This window comes from Sceloporus undulatus, chromosome 1 (genome assembly GCF_019175285.1).
Source record: "Sceloporus undulatus isolate JIND9_A2432 ecotype Alabama chromosome 1, SceUnd_v1.1, whole genome shotgun sequence".
NCBI lineage: Eukaryota > Metazoa > Chordata > Lepidosauria > Squamata > Phrynosomatidae > Sceloporus > Sceloporus undulatus.
The window spans coordinates 62,048,257-62,071,384 of record NC_056522.1 but is presented as its reverse complement, the minus strand read 5'-3'; the positions used below and the strand labels follow the sequence as shown (position 1 = coordinate 62,071,384).

At 39.5% G+C, this 23,128-nt stretch overlaps 2 protein-coding genes across 3 annotated transcripts in view; both read right to left on the bottom strand.

The window, feature by feature from the left end:
• LOC121924976 (kinesin-like protein KIF28P) overlaps window positions 1-7,727 on the bottom strand; it is a 103,897-nt gene extending 96,170 nt beyond the window's left edge. The window contains exons 1-4 of the mRNA XM_042456602.1: window positions 7,674-7,727; window positions 2,122-2,313; window positions 1,675-1,878; window positions 846-881 (exon numbers count right to left, since the gene is read on the bottom strand). Coding sequence (XP_042312536.1) covers window positions 846-881; window positions 1,675-1,878; window positions 2,122-2,313; window positions 7,674-7,727 — 486 coding nt within the window. The remainder of the gene's footprint in view (window positions 1-845; window positions 882-1,674; window positions 1,879-2,121; window positions 2,314-7,673) is intronic.
• A 703-nt stretch (window positions 7,728-8,430) lies between these two features.
• AHCTF1 (AT-hook containing transcription factor 1) overlaps window positions 8,431-23,128 on the bottom strand; it is an 80,496-nt gene continuing 65,798 nt past the window's right edge. For both annotated transcript variants that reach the window (XM_042452340.1, XM_042452330.1), the window contains 8 exons: window positions 21,827-22,253; window positions 20,255-20,363; window positions 17,681-17,784; window positions 15,824-15,993; window positions 13,399-15,433; window positions 10,976-11,109; window positions 9,509-9,615; window positions 8,431-9,311 (listed from right to left, as the gene is read on the bottom strand). In XM_042452340.1, coding sequence (XP_042308274.1) covers window positions 9,110-9,311; window positions 9,509-9,615; window positions 10,976-11,109; window positions 13,399-15,433; window positions 15,824-15,993; window positions 17,681-17,784; window positions 20,255-20,363; window positions 21,827-22,253 — 3,288 coding nt within the window. In that variant the 3' untranslated portion in view covers window positions 8,431-9,109. The remainder of the gene's footprint in view (window positions 9,312-9,508; window positions 9,616-10,975; window positions 11,110-13,398; window positions 15,434-15,823; window positions 15,994-17,680; window positions 17,785-20,254; window positions 20,364-21,826; window positions 22,254-23,128) is intronic.

The following is a 23,128-nucleotide window of genomic DNA, read 5'->3' as shown; positions in this document are numbered from 1 at the left end:
GGGCGAAGTCAAACAGTCCGAAGGTCCGAAGTTACCGGGGCGGGAGAAAGAGAATGGTCAAAAACAGTCCGAAGGTCAAAAACGAGAGTGATTCCAATCAAGCAAGAGCAAGCGAAAGTTCCTAGAAGCAGCTAGCGCGGCGGAAAAAAGGAACTGGGGAAAGAGCGGGAAGGCAGGGGCCTTATAACGGGTGGGCGGAGTTACCGCCAAAAAGTTTCTATATGTTGCAGAGTTAACTCTGCCCAGTGATTCCAGTAGGTTCCGAGCAGCACTGCGCAGGCGCAGTGAAACCCATTTGTATGATTCGCAGAGACCACGAAGAAGAAATATAGGTGCTCCTGAGGATATAGACTAACATTTGTGTGTGGATACACATGTATACTATAGGTACGTGTACAGATGCAATTTCTTCCACTTCCTCATATGGTATCTATGTTTCCAAAACTGTACAGAGAAAGGGAGGAAATCAGGTTTAGCAGCCATCAAGTTTAATTAAACAAATGTGACTAAGAAGTAGGTGGGAATGCAGACTCTGGAGAATTATTTGTAGAACACATATGCTACACAGGACTAGCACAATGAGATGTTCTAGAAATAGACCCAGACCCAGAAGTAGCAGCAGTGAACACAATCCAAATAAAGGATTCTGTTGATAAATCTCCTTCCATCAACAGAAGTGGGACAGAATCCCCTGGCCAGCTGCACTCCCCCCCCCCCCAATGCACTCCTCAAAGTGGCCCTAAATTACTGGAAAACCCCCTGGGAGATGGTTTTGGTTCAGCATAGGAGACTTCAGGGAGGAAGAGGTAGGAAAGAAGGGTCCATTACACTCTTGCTGTTATTACCTGTTCATTATAAATTTCCAGCATGCTAAATGTAACCTACAAGTTGAAAAGGAGAGAAAGGTGACGTATCAAAATATGAGTTACTTTCTTCACATTTTAGGTTCATTCAGCAAAATTCATTACTGAGTTTTATACAAATCTGGTATGGAATGTATCATCTTCCATATATGAATATATTACAGAATGTATCATGTGAAGTTACCAAATGTTTTCAAAAACCCAAACAACCAGCTTCATCTTTTCTCATTGCATTTTATCCAACTATTTTATTAATTCTTGTCAAAATCATTTTTTGTCTCGGCTTTTTAAAGTTAAGAAACAGAATAACCTCCTGGTCCATGATGCACGACAGAGTGTTGGATGAGGGCTGAGGAGATGCAGGTTCAAATCTCCACTTGACCATGAAACTCTACCTCACAGGATTGTTGAGAAGATCAAAACTATCATATCATATACGCTGTCTTGAGCTCATTGTAGAAAAAATACAATATAAAAATAGCAACAATGATTCATTCTTGATCCCAATTAATTAATTTTCTTGTGGGTCAAGATGGAGGTAGGTGAAATAAATGAAGTGTGAAAGACAGGAAAACATTTTGATCACAAGCTCCATTGTAAATCCTCAGTGTCTTAAATGCCTCCTACTTAGTTTGTGTGACATGCATCAGCATCCAGGCAGATAGTTTTTTGTTTCCATACAATTGCGACACTCATAAACACAAATCAATATGTTAATATACATAGAAGTGTATTTAAAAAAAACAACCCAGCAACAACCATCCTTCCACCAATTTTGGATTTTACAAAATTACATACAATCTGACCATACCTGATACTGCTTGTTCTTCTCTTGGCTATGAATTGTTTTAAAGAGCTCTTCACACACCACTGGAATTATGCCCCTGTTGGCAGCATATCCGATCATGGAATAGCTCTTCCCTGAGCCAGTCTGGCCATACGCCAAGAGGGTGGCGTTGTAACCTTGCCATGCACTGTCTAGAACTCCCTGTCCAAGATCACGGAAAACTTCCCTCTATGACAAGATTGAATATTAATATATATATGTACAATTTTCAAACATGTATAGGGGGCAGAGAGGAATAGAAGTGGTTGTTAGTGTACATCCACAGAAGACATTACAGTTTTGTTCTTATTTAACTTATTATCTGTTACATCATTTAGTGAACATTTACAAATACAGAATGGATAGTTATGTTTTCAGTATTGTATCATGATAATGATTATTTGAAAGCCCCTTTCCCCCAGTACATTTTACCTGTCCTGAGTATTTGCTGTTTGGCCCAGCTGGAATGAGCTTGCCATCTTGGTCCTTCAAAAATCCACTGTGGGACCAATATGCCAGGTCAAAGGTAAATGTTTTCACATGGCTTGGATTCTTCGGATCGTGTATGCTTGTAGTGCTGGCATTCATGGAGATCACACATCTGCTGCTGACATTCTTCTCTCTCTGTTGAAGTTATAGTCTGCTTTTAAAAGGAAACTGAAGTTCCAAATTCAAATTTTACATTTAGAGTGGGTAACTTGCTGCCCTCCAGATGTTGTTGGACTGCAGTTTCTCACTTGACTATCTTGACTGAGCTGATGGGAGTTACTGACTGGATGTTACAGATACAGATGCTACAGATGATTTCCATTTTCCGCCCTTCTTTTCCTTTTATTTACTATGAAACAAGATTAGGTTTTATTTTAATCTACTGTATTTTCTGGCGTATAAGACTACTTTTTAACCCAGGAAAATTTTCTCAAAAGTCAGGGGTCGTCTTATATGCTGGGTTTCGTCTTATAGGGTGGGTGCTGAAACTACCGAGCCAGATTGGAGCATCTGCGGGCTTCGTATACAATCCATTCCAAGCAGGCTTTGTATACAACAGGTTTTCCTGCTAAGTACCTGCATGTCATAAGCATTTCAATTAAAATTACCATATTGAAATCAAATCTGATTTTTAAAATTTTTTATTTGGTGTATGATGGAAGAGGGGTAGTCTTATACGGTGAGTATATCCCAAACCCTATATAGTAACTGGAAAAGTTGGGAGTCGTCTTATACGCCGGAAAATACGGTATGTTGTGAGCTTCCTTGGGCCCCATATTGGAATACAGGTAGGAAATAAATAAGTCAAAGGTCATAGGCTTTACAAAGTCTCTGCATTTTCTACTCTGACTATTTGTAGGAGAAATAAACACCTCAATACTGGCATTCTGTTTTCATACTTCAAACAAAAGTTTTTCAACTAGGGTTCCCTGGAGCTTCATAAGAGATTGTAAGGGGGGGATTATTATTATTTTGAGCTGCACATAGTTTTTTATCCAGTGGTACCCTCAGACCTGAAAATTATATAAACTGTTTCTCCAGGATAAAAGAGTTCAGAAAGTCACGAGTCTCCTTCTCAGTGGACACATTCTTGACATATACTGAGAAAGCCAAGATGGTGGCGTGAACAGCTCTTTTGTCTGAGTTTCGCAGTTTACCTAAAGTCCCACCATCCTTTGTTTTTAATTGTTCCAAGTAGCTGCTGTTGGCTAAATTCTTGTAACTGTTGACTTTGTTCAGTAAATGGTGGTGTACTTTTCTCTCCTCTGGATATGAGATAATAAAGGTTCTATCTTTTGGTTGCAGAGCCCACACCTTTAATGGGACTCACGTTGATCAACTTTGTATATGCTCTGTTACATCCATAGATTTTTGCTTTATTTTTGTTTTGAGACTGTGGATGTGATTGGAAGTGAAGCTATTCACTCTTACTTTTAAAAAAATATATTTCTATGTCTCCAAGCTCTTACTGCATTAAAGAGTAAACTACCAGCAGAAAACGGTAAGAACAGACTGGTTAAGAAGCTTGGAAAAGACCTAGAAAAGAACCTCTGTGGTCTCAGTCATTTTGTGTTATGCTGTGCAACTCCTTCCCTTTCATTAAAACTATTTGTTTGGATTTGGAGAATAGAAGACAAACCAAAAGTGCAGCCTGGAATTCCACACTGACCTTTTTATCAGATTAAAAGGAGCTGTTTGTTTTACTTTTTCATGTTTAAACCATTTCAGAATGGTGTGGATTGACCTACTAGGCCTGAATCCTTTAAATAAATTTTGTTTTCAGACAGGGATTCAATCTTCTAGAAAAGGAAAGTTGTCAGAAATAGTAATCATTCTCTGAAACTGTGTTCAGTGGGTGATACCCAGGAGATGAGGTTTACCATGCATGAGTTGGTGCTTTTGATTGAGAATTTATGCCCTGGCCATTAAAACATTTGCAACAGTGAAGTATGTCGATGGATGAGTATGTGGCAGAGTTCAAAAAACTGGCAGTATACAAACCTGACTGGTCTGAGACCACAAAAAAGCAGTACTTCCAAGATGATCGGACCCCAGACATCCTCCTTGCTGCAGGGAAACTCTGACACCCTACTGTGTGTGAATGGCCAAGGAGAGGCAATTGTGGGGACCCAAGTTGGTAGGAGTTGGCTCCACCAAAAAGGCTGCCTGGGCATCTGTTAAGCCAGCAGAGTCAGAGCAGAAAACACAGATGGGCAGAGGGATGCTGGATTGCCAACTGCACTGTATCTACCCCCATCCCCAACCCAAGTGAACTAAGACCAAGACACTGAAGGTAACATCTCAATGTGGGACACCGGCAGGCCAGAAGTGAGGAAACGCCACATTGGTGAGTGCCCAGGTGGTGGAGGAATTGGTGTGGGAAGTCGAATCTATTCAACAAGAGCAGGAGCTGGCAGGAAATGACTGGAACCTGCCCTGAATGGTGCCATGCAGCAGGCTCAGATGATGAATGCCCTGAAACCATGGTGAATGGATATATTGACCTTTGCTTTATTCAGCTGCTATTGTGGACTCAAGGGGAGGAGGAAATATGGACACTGTTGGCATGGCAGACTGGCTATAAAAGGTGAAGGTAAAAGTCATGACATGTCTAATTGTAACCGACTGCAGGGGTGGTGCTCATCTCCGCTTCTACATGGAAGAGGCAGCATTGTCCGAGGACTGCTCTGGTGGTCATGTTGCCAGCATGACTGCACCGAATGCTGCTACCCTGCCACTGAGAAATGGCATCCATCTATCTACTTGCATTTGCATGCTTTCAAACTACTGGGTTGGCAGAAACTGGGACTAGTGACAGGAGCTCACCCTGTCAGGCAGCACCCAGGCCTCAAACTGCCAATTTTCTGATCATCAGAACTGGCATCTTAACCACTAAGCCACTGCAAATACCAGGTGATTAATGCACCCTGTTGCAGTCACTGGACTGGGCTTGCAGGTGGAACTATTGACCTTCATAAAGTTGACCTCCATGAGACCAATCCCATGGGGTGAAGGGAAGCAGCTGGTTACTATGAATTTGGGATTTTTCTCTCTTCTCCTTTAGCTCAAGGATCTGATAGAGCTAAACTAACCATAGTGCAGAGAAGCAAAAATATAGAAATGCAATCTGATAGTTGGGGCTAAGACTTTTCAAACTAATACTTTTTATGCCTTTTTCATTCCTCCATATTTGTCACTTCCGAAGTACCTGTTAGATAGAGTTGGGATATATCTGGGCTCCATTCTGTTCCCCATGCTGAAACTGCTACATGAAAAGGTTGTCTAAAGGTTTGGGGGTTGGTGTCACACACAACTCTATTGTTCCTTTCCACTAAACTCCAAGGAAGATGTTGGTTGTAAACCAGTGCCCGACATCAGAAATGTATTGGATGAAGACAAACAAATTGAAGCTTCATTCACATAAGATGGTGTGCCTGGTCAGTCAAAAGATCAGAGAACAGGGATTTAGGCTTTGTTGGATGGGGGTTATACTCTCCCAAACTGTTTTGGTTTATTCATGGACTCAGCCTTGAACCTAGAGGGCCAGGTTTCGGTAGTGGTCAAGATTGCTAGTGCATCAGTTGTGTCCAATCCTGGAGATGCCTCATCTAGTCAAGGTGACACACACTTTAGTTACATCATCTGAATTGATCTACTCTAATGCACACTACACGGGGCTGCTTTTGAAGAGTACAATAACTCTACTGACTGCCAATCTGTTTAGGGGCATAGTTCATAGCACCTATACACCATTATGGGGCTGTTCAGAACAGCCATTAAGGCCAGACTGGGGGCGGAGCTGGGGCGTCATGTCCACGATACACGCCCTGACTCTAGCCACAGGGCACAGTAATGACACGCTGTTCCACATGGTGCTCCTCTGGCGCTGCGTCCATATGGCACAGTGCCAAATGAATGCCTTCAAGTTGCAGTGCTGCAGTTATTGCACCCTGGAAAGGCCAGATCGGGGCCGCGGCTGCCACAGCCCCTATCCTGCTACAAAAGGGGCGGTGTGTACAGCCCCTATGCGACATAGGTTCAGCAACCAAGGTGAACCTAACATGGTGTCTTCTGGGGCTGAGTGTGTGACTTGGCCAAGGTCACCCAGTGGGCTTCCATGGCCACGTGGGGAATTGACCCCTGATCTCTAGTCATAATCCAATGTTCAAACCACTACACCACGTTTACTTCTATTTTAATATTGATTTGTAATCATTTTAAAACTATATTGCGATTATTTTAAGTTGCTTTAAGTTGCAGTCTTGGGGAAAGGCAGGGTATAAAGTTAATATTAATAATGCTGTTAATTTTAGTAAACATTAACACAAATTAATATTAATTAATGGCTTTATTTGTGATATCAACACAAATTAATTTTGTTAATATCACAAATAAAGCCATCTTTTATGATGCATAAATTGGAAAGGGAAATATAAAGTCTCAAGGCTATAAAAAAACAAGCAGAAGAAAGTGCTAGGTGCTGTATGTTGGCAAATAACACAATGACTTAAGAGCATCCACAATACTGGTAGAAACTGTGCATCTACTGGACTGCATCAGTTGGCAAGGACAAGTCAGGATAGCCAATGGTAAGAAATGCTGGGAGTTGCAATCCAACAGCTTCTGGAAGAGTGCTTGACTTTTTTACTTAGCAAAACTGAAGAGTCAATTCCACCTGTTTCCCAAACGTATTTATAGATGCAGCACTTGGTGGCGTTTAGGTTTTCTATTACTAACTGTAGATAAAGAAGCTTTGCCAAGCAGATACAGTCGGCCCTTCTTATACACGGATTTTTTATACACAGATTCAAGCATCCACGGTTTGAAAATGTTTTAAAAAAGTATAAATTTCAAGTATCAAACCTAGATTTTCCATTTTTTATAAGGGACACCATTTTGCAATGTCATTATATTTAATGGGACTTGAGCATCCACGGATTTTGTTATCCATGGGGGATCTTGGAACCAAAACCCAGCGTACAACAAGGGTCCACTGTAGATGTAAACTCTAAACTTCAAGTTCCTTCAAATATCTTCAGAAAGAAGCAGCCACCAGAAAAGCCACCTCAAACGATAACTTCTAGTCCAACTCTGGCAAATTTCAGTGTGGATGTGATACAGCATGTAAAGCACCTCTCTATGGGATAACATGACAAGACATTAGCAGGGTTCCCGATATTGGCCTCAGAACATAATCTGCCAAGAAAATCCTGCAATAGGTTTGCCTTACTGTTGCCATAGGTCAGAAATGCCTTGAAGGCACACAACAACAAAATTAGGCAATGTGTCCAACACCAGCCTCTTCATTTCCTCTATGATTACATCTGTGCTTTGGTAGAAGAGCATACCTACACCCAATTACTGGAAAACTGGGTTTGAGTTCCTTTTCACCTTGCTTTGCCAGACACACTTTTCCAAAATACTTTCAACAAACTTCCCACAATTGTGTTCTTTGGCCTTCGTTTTCAACAGAAAACATAAAATGAGTTACTAACCTGACTGAAAGGTCTTACACGTACTGCCACTTTCACGCTGTCATAACTTGGCATGCTTTAGTTGTTTTAAATTTTCCAAGAAATTCAGAAGCAAAAATAGAGAGCACACCCATCAGTTTATCTTCATCATCTTGCAGTGAAAATAAAAGTGGTTCAGAAGAGTGCAATGCAGCTGTTTCTTTCTAGGATTTTGAATTATTAATGCTTTCATCACCTGTATACATTACATGATAAATTATTTCTAAGAGGAACTCTAACTGGTCAAACAAGCCACTAGTGTGAATTGTTCCCAAAATCAGCACATTACGAACACTGAACATCCTATGTGAAACTATTTGAATTAACTGGCTATACCGGATGAGTCAGAAAGAATGGTGCAGAACAGAGTAAGAACAGCTTCACTTTTGTACCATTCTTTTTGAATCACTTGGTATTTTGCTTCTCTGTCAGTTTGGACAATGATGCCTTCATAGCGAATAGTCAATTTGCTTTCACTATTCTCTGGGCTGCACTGATGGGTCAAAAACTGCAGATAAATATATGTCTGGGCAACTTTTATTTTACCAAAATTGTGACAGCAATAATAACTATAAAGTTGATAAAACATGCATAATTTCAAAATATCAAAAATGAATCAAGTTTTATATAGGTGGAATCCCACAAAATGTTAAGTCTCATGGTGAAGATATGTGATATAAATACCTTGAGAGTGTTATAAGGTCCTCTGATGCAGCAAACTGAAGAAAACCATGAAACATTTGAGGTGAAATTTTGTTTTATCAATTGAAGAGCAGCTTTCTCAGGTTAAGACAAATACAAAAAAAAATATTGCACAGCTTCAATACAATTGTTTACATTCTGACTTCAATAAAGTACATGTCCAATCAGGAGACTAAGGATTTGTTTGCAATGGATAACTTCTTTTACCAGTTCCCAGATGATCAAAACATTTTCTATAAATCCTAAAACTGCCAAATTTTAATTTTTAAAAACCTTGCAAGATCAAACTATATTTAAAAAAAGAAAAAAAGAACATTAGCCTTCCATGACAGAGGCATCAACAGTGGTAATTCATCATTAAAATCCACTTTAAGTTGCTTGCACCACATACCCATTCTCTTTCAAAAATCTAGTGGACAATAGTAATTGTTAAGTATACATTTTTATTTAACATTCCTAAAATAAGATGTATTTACATATTATATAAATGTATGAAGTGTCTTATAAAATAGAAAAACTGTATTGACTGAAGAAATCACACTCCACATGGAGTTACTTATTGAAGACCTTTAGTTTTCTGAAATTTTACAATAATTTATATAAATTATCTTCCAAATTAGATGATTATTTCTTAATATTCCACACAATTCTGGTGACTTTACAAACACTGGTGTATATTATACATTTAAAAACAAAAAAAAACAAAACAAAAACAGTTATAGCATCTTCTTCCGAACAACTGGCTTTGGATAGCTAGAGAGCCTCCTCTCTTTCCTATGAACAGTCTTTTGAGCAGTTTTTTCTGCTTTGTCCACAGATTCTCTCTGTTTGCTCTTTGCTCCATCTACTGGGGTGCCAAAAGGAGAAATAAATTTTATTTCCATTGGTGGTGGTGACCAGCTCTCTTTTCCTAAGACTCTGCAAGGAAAGGGAAAAAACAGGTTATGCTGACAAGTCTCTTATTTTAACTGAATTAAATTATTGCTTTACATACTTTAACAAAAGACAAAATTAATGTTTTCATTTGTTCATAATACTGCACACTACAGTAATATCAAATATAATAGGTCTTTGTACTTTTAAAAAAACTTTTAAAAGATGGAATCACTGCATACTTGCTGTTTTTTGTCCCTTTTGACCTTGTAGTTCTGCTTCTTTTTATATTTGGCTTTTCTAATGACTCTATTGAGATGGCATCCTTTTCCTCTTTAATTGGTAGTTCCTAAGGACAAAGGAAGAGTGTTAAGACATCTGCATTGTGAAGTTCTGTATGCCCACATATGTGGCCTACAGTTAACACAATACTATACTATCATTTTAAAAACGTTTCCAGCCTTTCCAATGAATTATTAAAAGAGAGAGAGAGAGAGAGAGAACGAGAACAAACCACAAAGGAAGCAGCAGAGCTGGTTCCAGACCAATTTCTTCTCATCTTTCTTGCTGTTCCATCACCGATGAACTGGCTTATTTTATTAAATTTTTAAATTTAAATTTATTTCTCTCTCTCCCTTCTGCCTTTCTCCCAAGTTTTGTTTCTTTCTCTTTTGGTGAATGGATCTTCCACAGAAATGAGTTAAGACAATGTATTAACAATAAACAACTTTCAACCTTTAGAGCAATAACCTGGATTATACAATCCAATTTACATACTAATCCTTATGAAATTATTGTTGTTGTATGCAAGAATAAAGCACTTTTTCTATACAAAACTTTTGCTCTCCCATGTTATTTGTCATATTGCTTAATGTGACTTCAAGAATGAAAACTGAGAAAATATTCTATTTCTGCCTTGTATGGCTTATTGCCAGAAATTCACCTCCTAGTGTGTGATGAAACAGGCTGGAATCCAATTAATACAGCTACAGCATGCAGTACTTCATTAGGAAGGCAGAAGGAGCACTCCACAAGATTACTGCCTTGTGCCAGTTGTTCAAGGTAAGAGACGATTGCTCCTTTCTCTCTCCCCTTCAGTTTTGTATCGAATTGCATGGTGTGAATTAAAACCACTCAGATGAATGTTTAAAGTCACATTCATGCTAATTTCTAGCATTCTCCCCATCTGAGGGGAATGGACTGGTAAATTCTTTGCCTTTCCCTTTCCCTTATCTTTTAAACACTTTTTTGTAATTAAATTTTTAGACCTTACCACTGCTGTTGGATTTTGCTCCATTTTACCCTCACTGGATGCCAAAAATATTTTCTTTAATGTTGACTCAGCAAGCTCTGAGCCATTTTTCCTCCTTCACAGAGTACACCAGCTCCTACACACATTTTCTGCTAAGACAAGGTGTGGGGCACACTCTGTTTTTAGAACTGTGATGTTTCCATAGAGGTGTGATACTACCTTTCTTTGTTGGGCAGCAGGGGGAATCTAGATTTTTTTTGGTGGGTGAAATTTTTTTCTTGGGTTTGCAAAACGTCTGGGAGGGGGGGATTGGGACTTTGAGGTTATGCAATTCCCATCTGTGACCTAGAGAAAAGTAAAAGACTGTTTCACTTGAATATGTTGGTTTGCTCTGTTCTGATATGTGAAGCAACAGAAAGTTTGGGTATGAAAAGGGAAGCAAACAACAACAACTCACCAACTCTTCCACAATCCTTGAAATACTGGACATTTGTTTTTTCCTGGATCTCAAAACAGGAGGTGAGAAGACAAATCGAGAAGTCAAGTCTGCTTCTAAATTTTTGAGTTGCACAGGAGACACTTCTTTTTCACCTAAAATTAGGAACCAAGTATATTTATTTTTACTTATAAATAAGTATTCGAAACCTTAGCTGAAATCTTGCAAAGTGGAGAGTTCTGTGTGAAGCAGATTTCAATGTGAACCCAATTAAAATGTCCATCTAACTGTTAGATTCTAACACCAGGCCATGGATTTATGCAATCTAGTAGATAGATCAAGTTAATCTCTTTTTTTGATCCAATGGTATATACTTGTACAAGTCTGCTTTTGTTGAAAATAGTTAAGTCTTAGAGGAGAAGCTGGATGTTCAACGCTATAATCAAAATCTCCATTTAAGGTGAACAGCTAAGCTGCAATATTTTTGGTACACTGCTTTACCAGACATGCATGTGGGAAGTATCTCCTGGAAAAAAAGTTCTGTATCCAATTCTCTGTTTCATGAAGACAGTGGTCTTGGCATTCACTGTCTCCCAATATTTTCCCAAAACTGCCCATTTTGAACAGGATTTGTTGTAAATGCTTCAGAGTCAGTATTATAAGATAATAGTTATATTAAACCAAGACCAGATTCTAGACAAATTAAGCCCTGCTAACTAAGTAATCTCTCTTTCCAGAGTTGGGGGAGGGGTGCAGCAATTCTGATCCCACAGTATATTGTCTGTTTTTCAACTACTGTTGATATGTTCATGTAAACTTAAGATCTCTTAATGTCATAGGAAAATATGAGATCACACATTTGCACTACATGTTGGCTACATTTTGGTTAGAAACAACTTTCTATTTCCTCCATAGTTACTCTGGGGACACAATAAGAATGGCTTAGCAAGCTGGGGATGTTTAGCCTGGAGAAGAGAAGGTTAACAGGTGATATGATAGCCCTGTTTAAATATTTGAAGGGATGTCATATTGAGGAGGGAGCAAGCTTGTTTTCTGCTGCTCCAGAGAACAGGACCTGGAACAATGGATGCAAGCTACAGGAAAAGATTTCACCTCAACATTAGGAGGAACTTCCTGACAGTAAGGGCTGCGACAGTGGAACACAGTCCCTCAGAGTGTAGTGGAGTCTCCTTCCTTGGAGGTCTTTAAACAGAGGCTGGATGGCCATCTGTCGGGGATGCTTTGCTTGAGAGTTCATGGCAGGGGGCTGAACTGGATGGCCCTTGTGGTCTCTTCGAACTCTACAATTCTATGATTCTGTAACTCTCCCTTCATCCCCAAATCAACATGGACAATAGGATCTGAGAAAAAGCACCAAAATAAAAGTGTCCCCAAAATGTTTCCCTCCCCTGCCAATCATGTTGAGTTCCCCAAACCAATATACTGCTGCTGTGCTCATAGCACACCACAGGGTAACCTGTGTCTTGGCCCAGTTCTTTGCTTTTATACAGTCAATTTGAGAGTCACTGACCTATTCTACCACCCTTTTATTTAGAAGTAATCAAAACAAATGGGTGAACTGGGCGGTTCCTTCAGCCAAATTGATTTTTCCACCTCCCAAGTATGCATGAGCATACTGCTTTCTGCTGCCAGAGATTATCCAGCAAGTGCACAATTCACATGCACAATTTTGGCTTATAATTCTTTACAGGAGTCTGTGGAAATAATGCCGATTCTCTATTTTCCTACTAGAGTATGGCATTTTTGTCCTGTTTAGTGCTACCTTACCTAAGTCATAAGCAGAGCCAGGATAGTGTAGTGGCTTGAGCATTGGACAACGGCTCTGGAGATCAGGGTTTGATTCCAGGCTTGGCCATGGAAACCCACTGGGTAACCTTGGGTGAGTTACACATTCTCAGCCCCAGAAAAGCCCATGATAGGTTTGTCTTAGGGTAGACTTAAGTCAGAAATGATTTGAAGTCATATAACAACAACAAAAGTCAAGCAGGCATCTGCCTGCCTACGTGTATAAAACAAATTGTACAGGAATGTGGGCCCCATGCAAGCGCTGTCCCTAATGCCAAAACTGGTAATGCAGCACACCACCTTTGAAATGTTGCCCTGGGATGCACACTTTAGGGAAAGGGTTTACTTGTGCATCCACATCTCTGTATGTCTCTAAGTGACAGCAGACATGTTTCACATATGATTTGCTAGCAAGATTGGAATTGGAAAAGGCACAGCTTATTCCCAACTGTAATCCTTATATGAATGGAGGCAGGTCATACTCTTTCCAGCTGTACTCTCTGTATCCATGCAACCAATATAGAGCAGTAAAATCCTCAATACTCCTTTGGCTTTGATTCTGATCAATGCTCATGCATAGAAAGCAATTTATTTGCCTGTAGACTTTTAATGCCTATGAAAAAATCCAAATACTGTACCTTTTGATTTTTCAGTGAGCTTTGTTAGAGGAGGAGAAAAATAGAAAGCATCATCCAGAGAGAGGCTCTCATTCACATTCTTTTTGTTGTATCTGGTCCTTTTAATGTGAGTACCATGCTGCGTAAGAGTTGTCCCTGTTTCAGTGAGCCTTAGTTTGGTCATGTCTGCAGATTGCAATTCCTCCGGATCACTGGTTTCTTGTGCCAAGTGTTTCTCCTCTTCTGTACCTTTCTCAGAAAGAGAAGGGAGCTTGCTCCTCTTTCTGATTGCTGTCATTTTAGACTGTCTTCTCCCAGAACTCACTGCTGAAGTTACTGTCTTGCTTAACTGGACAGAATGCTCTTCTAGAAGAGATTTTTCTGTATCTACACTTGCAGATGCAAACTTTGTTCTCCTCTTTGTAATATACACTGCAGACTCTTCTGGAGAAGATAAAGATCCTGTACCTGTTGATTGATTTAATGCTCTACTTCTAGTATTTCTTCTAGTAGTGAGAGAAGTTTTAGAATCTGTTTGAGGAGCAGGAAGAGGAGGAGGAGGAGAAGATAGCTGAGACAAATCTAGCTGCGGATTTGCTGAAACATTTAAAGGATTCTTTCTTGGTCTGCCTCTTTTACGTCGTATAGTTGATTGTTCTGTTCCTGACACGCTTGTAATCCGTGCTTTTGCTTGTTCAGTTGGGACAGGTGTCAGTAGTTGATTTGGCTGTACATCATGTTCAGATGTTACTTCTGGCAGACTGGACTTTCTAGTTCTAGTCCTTTTAATTGGTGTAGTTGATGGTAGCTTCCCAGATTCTTTTTCTGTCTCAGGTGTTACTTTCAGTATGTCATGCTTTCTTGTCCTCCTCCTTGGTTTTGGACTCAGCTGCTGTTCATGTGGTTCTATTGTATTTGAAATTACATTTTCTGTGAGTTGGAAAGCAATGTTTTTTAGTTTCTTTGCACTTTTAGGATTGACTGTCATCTGTATTGTATGATCAATGATAAACTGACTACCTTCCTGATCTCTTAAGCTTCTTGTAGTTCTAGAAGTTCTTCTGAGAGCAGAAGATGGCTGCTCATTTGGATGCTCATGAAGTTCTGATGCAAGTTTTCTTTGTTTTTTCACCCCTCTTTTTGGAGTAATGGTTGCTTGAAACTCCTGTGCAACAGTCTGAACATTTGCCAACACTTCTAAGTCACATTCCTTTGCTTTTTTGGCATTGCTTACTGTAAAAGCTGAAGTCTGGAGTATCTGCTGTTCTTCAGATTCTTCAGACCTTACAGGAAGGCTTTCAGGAATGCCTAGAGTTTTTCTTACTTGTCTAGTACTTCTCCTTCGAGTGGGCACTATCAGCACTTCTGGTTTATTCATCTTTGTCAATGGCTGGCCATCAGGCAATGAGACATTCAGTCTATCTGACATTTGCTCTGTTGTGCAGGTAGTAGACATCACCAAATTCTCCATTCGATTTAATTTTGTATCTTTCTTTTCAAAAGGAACCTGTGGAGAATTTGATACCTTCTTGCTTATGCCTTCATGAAGAGTTTGTTCTACTACTTCAGTGGAAAGTTCTTTATTTCTTGTGTCCTTTATTACATCTAAAAGGTTTTCAGCAATAGCCATCTGAATAGGTTCAGGTACATAGGGCAGTACTTCAGCAGTATTTTGAGAGATCTCGTCATTAGTTACTGTGGACACGGAATTTGTAATAAGTTCTTTGTTGTTATTTCCAGCACCATTTGTGCACTCATCTTCTTTTGGTTCAGCTGATCTAAGAGAAGTATCCAATACAGCAGAGTCTATCTCAGCTTCTTCATCCCCTTCTAATATTAAAGAAAAATTGTTCTGTGACAGAACAAGCTCTCCTTCTCCTTCAGTAAAGTTAGGTTCTTCAGTATCTTTATCAAGAAATTCACATGTGATTTGTTGCTCCACAGTATCACAGGTGTACTGAAATGTAAGATTGTTTGAGGGACTCAGCTGAACGCTTGGGAACCCTTCCACAACAGTTTCTGAAACTGAGGCTCCATGTTTTCTGTCTCCAGTGACCTAAAGAACAAAAAGTGTATGAAATCAGTTCCAATATAATGTTTTCCAGAATGTACTTTAGAGTTTAGAGAAAGAATCAAACTGTTTAAAAGCTATACCCCACTAACTTGATTGAATACACTAATTCAAATGGAGCAACTATAGGATCCACATGGAGGGTGAAAGAACTGACCTTTAGCATCTATGGATACAACTGCCACTTCCTAATAACAATTTATGATTATTATTTTTTTACTGTAATACACTCACACATCATTATAGTAACATATATATATATCCAGATCATTGACTATAAAAAGAAATTTGGAAGCATTTATACTGGTAAAACAATTCCAAACACAGTAACTGTTTTCAAATAATGTGCTAGTATTAAGTATGGATTTTACTTACTTTCCCTTCTTGAATTTCAGGTTCACTATGAGGTGGTGCTTTTTCTTGCAGTATTATTGTATTTTCACCTCTGACAGCTTCTGCTTTATCTTCATCTACTACTACTTCATCAAGTTCATTTGTGGAATGAATACTGGCCATGTCTTCACTATCAGGAATACTGATGATAGCTGAAAAAGTATTTTCCTCCCATTATTTATCTCACTTATTATTTCTGAATTAATACTTTTTATTAGTGATAGGGTTTTTAAAAAAATAAAATCCATCTACCATCTACCTTAAAATGTTAAGGAACATTTTAAGCCTCTCATCATTACTGAGGTAAAAGTATTGCAACTGTTATAAACTATTGCACATCTCAATTAATATAAAGCTACCTAAGTACTTCCTAGTCCCAAGTAAAACAAAATAGTAACAATTATAGGTTTTTCAGTGTCTGAGATAAAAAGATAAACGTTTTCCCTTTGACGTGATTGTCTAGTTGTGTCCACCTGCAGGGGGTGGTGCTCATCTCTGTTACTAAGCCAAAGAGCCAGCGTTGTCAAAGACAACTTTATGATCATGTGACCAGCATGACCGCACAGAACACTGTTACCTTCCCACTGAAGTGGTACCTATTTACTTGCACTTTTACATGCTTTCAAATTGCTAGGTTGGCAGAAGCTGGGACTAGTGACAGGAGCTCACTCCATCATGTGGCACCTGGGTCTTGACCTGCCAATCTTGCAATCGTCAGAGCCAGCATCTTTAACCACTGAGCCACCACATCCCAAAATGTCTGAGATACTCCACCACGATATTCTTATTTTAAAAACAGTGATATTAGACATCCTTTCAATATACACTCATCCCTCCATATTTGTGGCTTTGATATTTGCCGATTTGATTAGTCACGGATTTGATTAATATGTTCTCTCTAGGAATATCTAGGTCCTCCAATGCAACTCTATGGTCAACTTTAACTAAAAGTTGCACTGAAAGACCTAGAGATTCCTAGAGAGAGTACTCTACTAGGCATTTGTAGCTCCTCCAGTGCACTTCTATGGTCAGTGTCTGTCAGACGTTGATCACAGAGTTCCACTAGAAGACCTAGAGATTCCTAGAGAGGTGTTCTCTCAGGTAAAAACATGGTGTTTTTGTTATTCGTGGTTTTTCCATATTCACGGGAGTCTTGTGCCCCTAACTCTAGCTAATATGGAGGGACAAGTGTACTTTGATTAAGGCTAAGCTAATATTTGATCACATAATTTTCAATATTATAGACATCAGTTGGCTTTCTCTAAACAGACTCTTGATTGCTTGCAATCTGCAAATATGAAGCAGGGGCTTTTGAGTAAATTTGTCAAGGCTTCGACTCAGCTTTTACTACAGTGAAGCACAGAAAACAGGCAGTTTCCATGCTGTCTTCTATGTGTTTAGTATGAAGAGTAGAGAAAGTGGCCTGTAGATTACTTTTTCTAGGAAATGATCTTCAGAAACAACATATGTTTGCTTAATAGATGACAATAACTCCAAGCCTTTTCCAAAAGACTTTTAAATAAAATCTGATACTAAATAATCATTACAACTTATCTTAATAAGCAGGCTCTGGGATATGGAGAGAGAATGCTCCCTTTGGATATATGCTTATACAAAATGTTGTGTAATCAAAACATTGGTGTGGCAAGAGTTCAGAAACTATCACATCATATTAATAAATATGCTTGGCTTCCAAAAGTTTAAATACATGTGTTAAAATCATACAGTGAAAGTACAGTTACATAGTCTTGGAATTTAAAGCATCTTTCATCTGATAAAAGCAAATGGGAAAAACTCTTCTGTTAGTTTTATTTGTCTGATAAATTCAAATATACATACACTCAACATCTGTTCCTGCTGGCTCCAAGGCTTGGGCATTTGTCTCAGCAAGAAGCCTTTCATCTAACAATGATGGCACACTGGATTCTATAGCAGCTGTTCCACTTAGTATACAGAAAAAGAAAACATTCAATTAAAGTTTTAAAAAAAGTTTAAAAATCATATTTATAAAGACCACTAAACTGTTCTGGCAACACACATCTTAAACCAGTATAGCTACAGTTGAGTTGAATGCAGGAGCTAAAGACTGTTCTATGGAAAAGTCTGGGGCCCCCCTTTTGGTAAATTGCCAAGTCTTTGTGACACAAAGTGGGTCACAATACGAAAAGTTAAAGTCTGTATTTCTTACTATCCTGTACAGTGGTACCCCGGGATACGAATGCGCCACCTTACGAAATTTCCGGGTTACGAAAAAAATCAATTGAAAAAAACTGTTCCGGGTTACGAAGGTTATTTCGGGTTACGAAATAAATTTTGGTGCTTTTCGGCGCTTTTTCGCACCAAATCGCGGCTTTTCCCCATTAGCGCCTATGGGTTTTCGGCTTGCGAAAGCCTTTCGGGTTACGAAAGCGGCGGCGGAACGAATTAAATTCGTAACCCGGGGTACCCCTGTATATTCAATTAACAATTACTGAGTATCAAAAAGCACCTTTACTGAGTAGCAAACCTCATTTAGTTACAGAAAAATCCTATAAATACAAAGCTTACTTCACAGAAAATGAATACAAGAACACTGTTATAACTATTATCTCACACAGGACAGGCTATAGCACAAAACTCAAATACATACTACAGTGAGCCCACGTCATATGCGGGCGCACCATATGCAGCTTCCAGCATATGCTGGAAGCCATGCCAGAAAAAAGCCTCCCGCACCACGGTAGGAGTAATGGGACATGTGCCTATGGTGCGTGCCCCATGGCATGCCACGGGCATGAGCCCCACTGCTTCTTATGGGGCTTGAGCTTACGTGCTTTTCTCTTAGTTGGGGGGAGGGTCCGGAATGGATCCCCCACATAAGAGAAGTGCCCACTGTACTAAGGTAACGGTGGCTATGCTCCAGGGACCATTTTTACATCCTCTGAACACTCTGGGAGCTACAACCCTTTAAAAGGTAAGCAACCAGAAATTATCAGAACCTTACTTTTGTTGTTGTTTGCCTTCAAGTAATTTCTGATTTATGACAAGCTGAAGGTGACTCTATCACAAGATTTTCTTTACCAGTCAGGGGCTCAGGATCGTCTCAGCCTGTCATCCTTTCATAAGTCACTAAAATGAATACCCAGCTTGTTGGGGGCAATTAGCTTACAGATTGTAAACCGTTTGGGGAATGCTTAAGTGCACCGACAAGCAATATAGAAATGTACCTGCTATCAAGTGTGTGTGGCTCACCCAAGATAACCCATTTCCATAGCCACACAAGGATTCAAACCCTGGTCTCCAGAGTCGTAGTCCTCCAGAGCAGTGGTCCAATGCTCAAACCACTACTCCATGCTGCCTACTTCCATTTGAAACAACCCCAAACTCTAACTTCCTCAGACTTTAAAAGATGGATAATTGGCTACGATATGATGTGTGGTGCAAACTTTATTTCAGATGAAAACTGCACCCCTTCAAGAGATACATTTGTCCATTATTTTAAAAGTCAGAATTCTTCTGTGGGCTACAAAATTGGTTTTTGGAGGCTGCATTTTTTGCTTTTTTTTTTAAACTAAAGGGCATGATGACACAAAAAGTGAGCCAAATAGTATATAAGTAAAAAAATGATCTCAAAGCTATATCAGAAGCTGTCAAAACTCTTTATGAACTTTATCATAAGGTAACAGTTTGTAACTATAAGCATTCTTCAGAAAACAAGAATAAGAAATATAAATGAAAAAGGCTTCATAGGCGCTGAGCATACAGAGTAGGATGGCACAGGCTGAGCCCATGCTATGCTGGTCCTGGTGCTCACTGGGATCGGTCCCTGGGCCGGGTAGGTTTTTACACATCTGTCCCTGTGCTGACCTGAGACCCACTACTGGTTCATGCTCCTTACCTTGCTGTGTTGTGGCTGTTACTGAGAAGTCCCTGTTCCTACATTCAATGCAGAAATGGGGCGTCTGGCTGCAATCATGTGGCCAGGCACCCCATTTCAATGCCAGATGTGACAACAGGGGGCTTCTCAATGCCAGCCACGGTGCAGCAAGGTATGGAGTGCAGGGCGGGGTCATATAAACAGCAGGACTTTGCCATGGAGTTTCCTGGAAACCGTGGCAAACCAGGGTTCAAACTGACTTGGGGTAAAGGCTATCAACCCATGTCCGTGTTCTCCCCAGCCTCACATCATCTAGTTCAGATGACAGGGTCTGGCTGGATTGAGTCTGATCCTTCCTTTGGCGTTTCAGCCTGTGTCATCTGAACTGGATGATGCAAGGCTGGGGAGAACACGGGCCTTTTTGCCCATGCAGACCACCCCAAAATAGCTCCACCTGTGGCCTTCCTTCCCTTACTCACATCAAAATCAAAGCAGTCAAGAATATGAACGAAAAAGCTACCCTTCAAAACCAGCTTTATATACTTAAGCATATTCACCTTTCATCAGGAGGCACAAAAGAATCTACAGTGTCTTGAACAGCATTTAAGTGGTCCATCGCCAACATGCTGTCCTTAGGCTGTGTGTCATGTTCCGTTTCAGGCAATCCTATGAACAGAAATTGCAGTATAATTTTTTTAAAAAAACTAATACACACAGCTTCTAAAAAGCAGAGGAAAGACCTTAAGGAAACTCAGATGTTTACTTCTGTTAAACAGAAATTTGAAGGCAAGCTAAATGTTCTGATTTTAGTAGCTGACCATGGGCTAATTATATAAATGCATGACAATCTGCATATAACTAACTAACTAGACTAGACTAACATTGTGGTAAGCTCAGAGGAAGGCAGGAGAAACATAAATCTTTCTCACTTCTTCTGCTTTTTTCAAACTCCAGTGGTCTCTGTGTGAGGTAGCACATGAAGTTATTTTCTTTTGAAGTTTGTCAGGAGAATTTTGTCTGATTCGTCCAAAGGAAAGGCAGTCACTAAAGGCAAAGTTGCTTGCAGGGCCCTTGCAATGATATACAGTGGACCCTTGCCTTACGCAGGGGATCCGTTCCGGACCCCCCCGCATAAGGCGAATTCTGCCTATGCTTGAGCCCCATTCACTTGAATGGGGCTCGTGCACGCGGCGGTGCGGCATCTGAATGGGACGCGCCGCCCCTTGAGCCCCGTAAGCTCAAAGCTGCACATAGCATGCCCGTGTATAACGCGGGCGCCGCACTGTATTAATTTTTTTCGTAACAGAAGAAAACAGCTGTGTATTACAGTAACTTAAAAGAACCATAGCTACAGACTGCTGTGATGGAACAATTTCACATATTTTTAAAGCAGCAGAACATAATTTGTTAATTTTAAAACAGGATCTGTAACGGGTGTTGCAGTGTACACTTCCTGCAAGAGAAGATAATAACTAACTGATCTCTGGTTTCTTTAATTTAAATCAGATTTCCTGACATTGGTGCCCTTCAGTATTCCTACAAGCTCCAAGGGATCTTGGGAGTTGTAGTACAAAATGTACAGAGGGCATCATTTGACCAGAGAAGACTTGTTTGGAGCTACCCTATCAACTAACTGCCATCTAAATCTAACTGTACATGCTTTCTTCTAATTTACATTTGTTTGTTTTTTTTACTCCTGTGTATCAAAGGTGTTCCCTGAATATGTAAAGGACATTTTCTATTTTTTCATGGATCTAGTCTGCTTCTAAACTGACATACAGAGCTATCCAAGTTTACTGTTAAAGAAAAAGAAAATACAATTGGCCCTCCATTTTGGCAGATATTCTGTCCCAGACCCCTCCCCTACCGTGGATATTAAAAAGAAAGGAACCTCATGTTCCATTATTGCCAATGGACAGGACCTTCATATTTAAAGAACCTGTTTCTCTCCAGACACTAGAGATAAAGTTGGTGGTACTAGATTTGGCTGCCTCCATTATTTCGTACTATCCCCAATTTACCAATGTTATGGAACCAATGATAGAATAACTGGAATTTTGATCTGTTTCAACATTCTCTTGCTGCCTTTGCCATTATGTCTGTAGGTAATTAGGTCACAGGACACATACCAACTGATTGTTTTACTTCTGGTGATATTTGTTGTTCCATTTGTAAAGGATCAATTTCAGCTGTCTCATTGTCATCCTTCTCAGCTGACCTTAATATATTTACAGTGTCTTCAGAGAAAAAATGAGTTGTCTGAGCAAGAACAAAGGTATTACTTCCGTAGTCAACTGGTAATTTTGAATCATAGTACTTTGAAGTTGGCTGTGCAGACTTGCCATCAGTGTTGTGAGTTCCTTTTGAGTCTCCATTTTTATCTAAATGATCACCTTGTATAAATTCTAATGATAAGTTCATATCTTCATGCTCTTCATGAAGACTGTTCATGGAGAAGCAATGAGTTTTTCTATTCTTAGTCCACACATCCTCCAGTTGTATGTCAGTATTATAGTCAGATGAAACTTCACTGTGTTTTGCTTTATAATCCATCACCTTGAGGAAGAAAAAAGACAAATTATAATAGATAAGTATCTCAGTTTTTCCAGTGAACAGATAATTTTCTCAACAGAAAAAGTACTGAATGCCTAAGTTCAAAAGGAGCATATGAGAAAACATTTACTTTAAGCATTCAGATGTAAGCATGTTGTTTTGGATATGTGAGCTTCTTCTACTGAAATTAAACAACCACACACAGATTTTGCACATCTGATGTGGGTGTTTCTGAATTAAGATGTTAACTCAAAGAATTTTCACTGTAAAAAAAGTTAATTGCCACACAAAACTTCTCAATTTTCAGAAACATGTATGCCTAAATGTTTACTTGACATTTTACCACCTGACTCCAGACTGCCTTCCTCAAAGACACAAGAGAAGTGGCAGTTCATGAAGGAGCAAGCCTTGCAATTGAGGATCTAGCCCAATTATTTATCTAAGCAGACAAAGCAAACTGTGTCTTTTTGTGCTCTTCATGGGAATAGTAAAGCTCCTCCCAGTTCTCCAAATAAGCCACGTGTAACTTGTCCTGTGAGTCCCTGCATTTGTGTTTGCTTACAACTCCAATGTACTTTGCTCCTTTGTTCTCTGCTCTGCAACTGATTTCTGTCTTAGAGGATGATTCCATGGAGACCTGCCTCTTGCCACTCTGAAGCCAATGAAGCCAAAGTTCAGAGATAGCAGAAGGAAGGCTCTAGTTCTAGAAATAAATTGAACTGAATTGAAATCAATTGAAGCAGGGACCATGCAGCTATTTTAAGCTTCAGAGAAAAAAATGCAAGGTCATAAAACTAAATGTGTGTGTCTGGTTGAATGTGAAGTAACTTTGGCATGTAGGTATGAATGTAGACAAGTAAAGTAGAATGAATATAGGG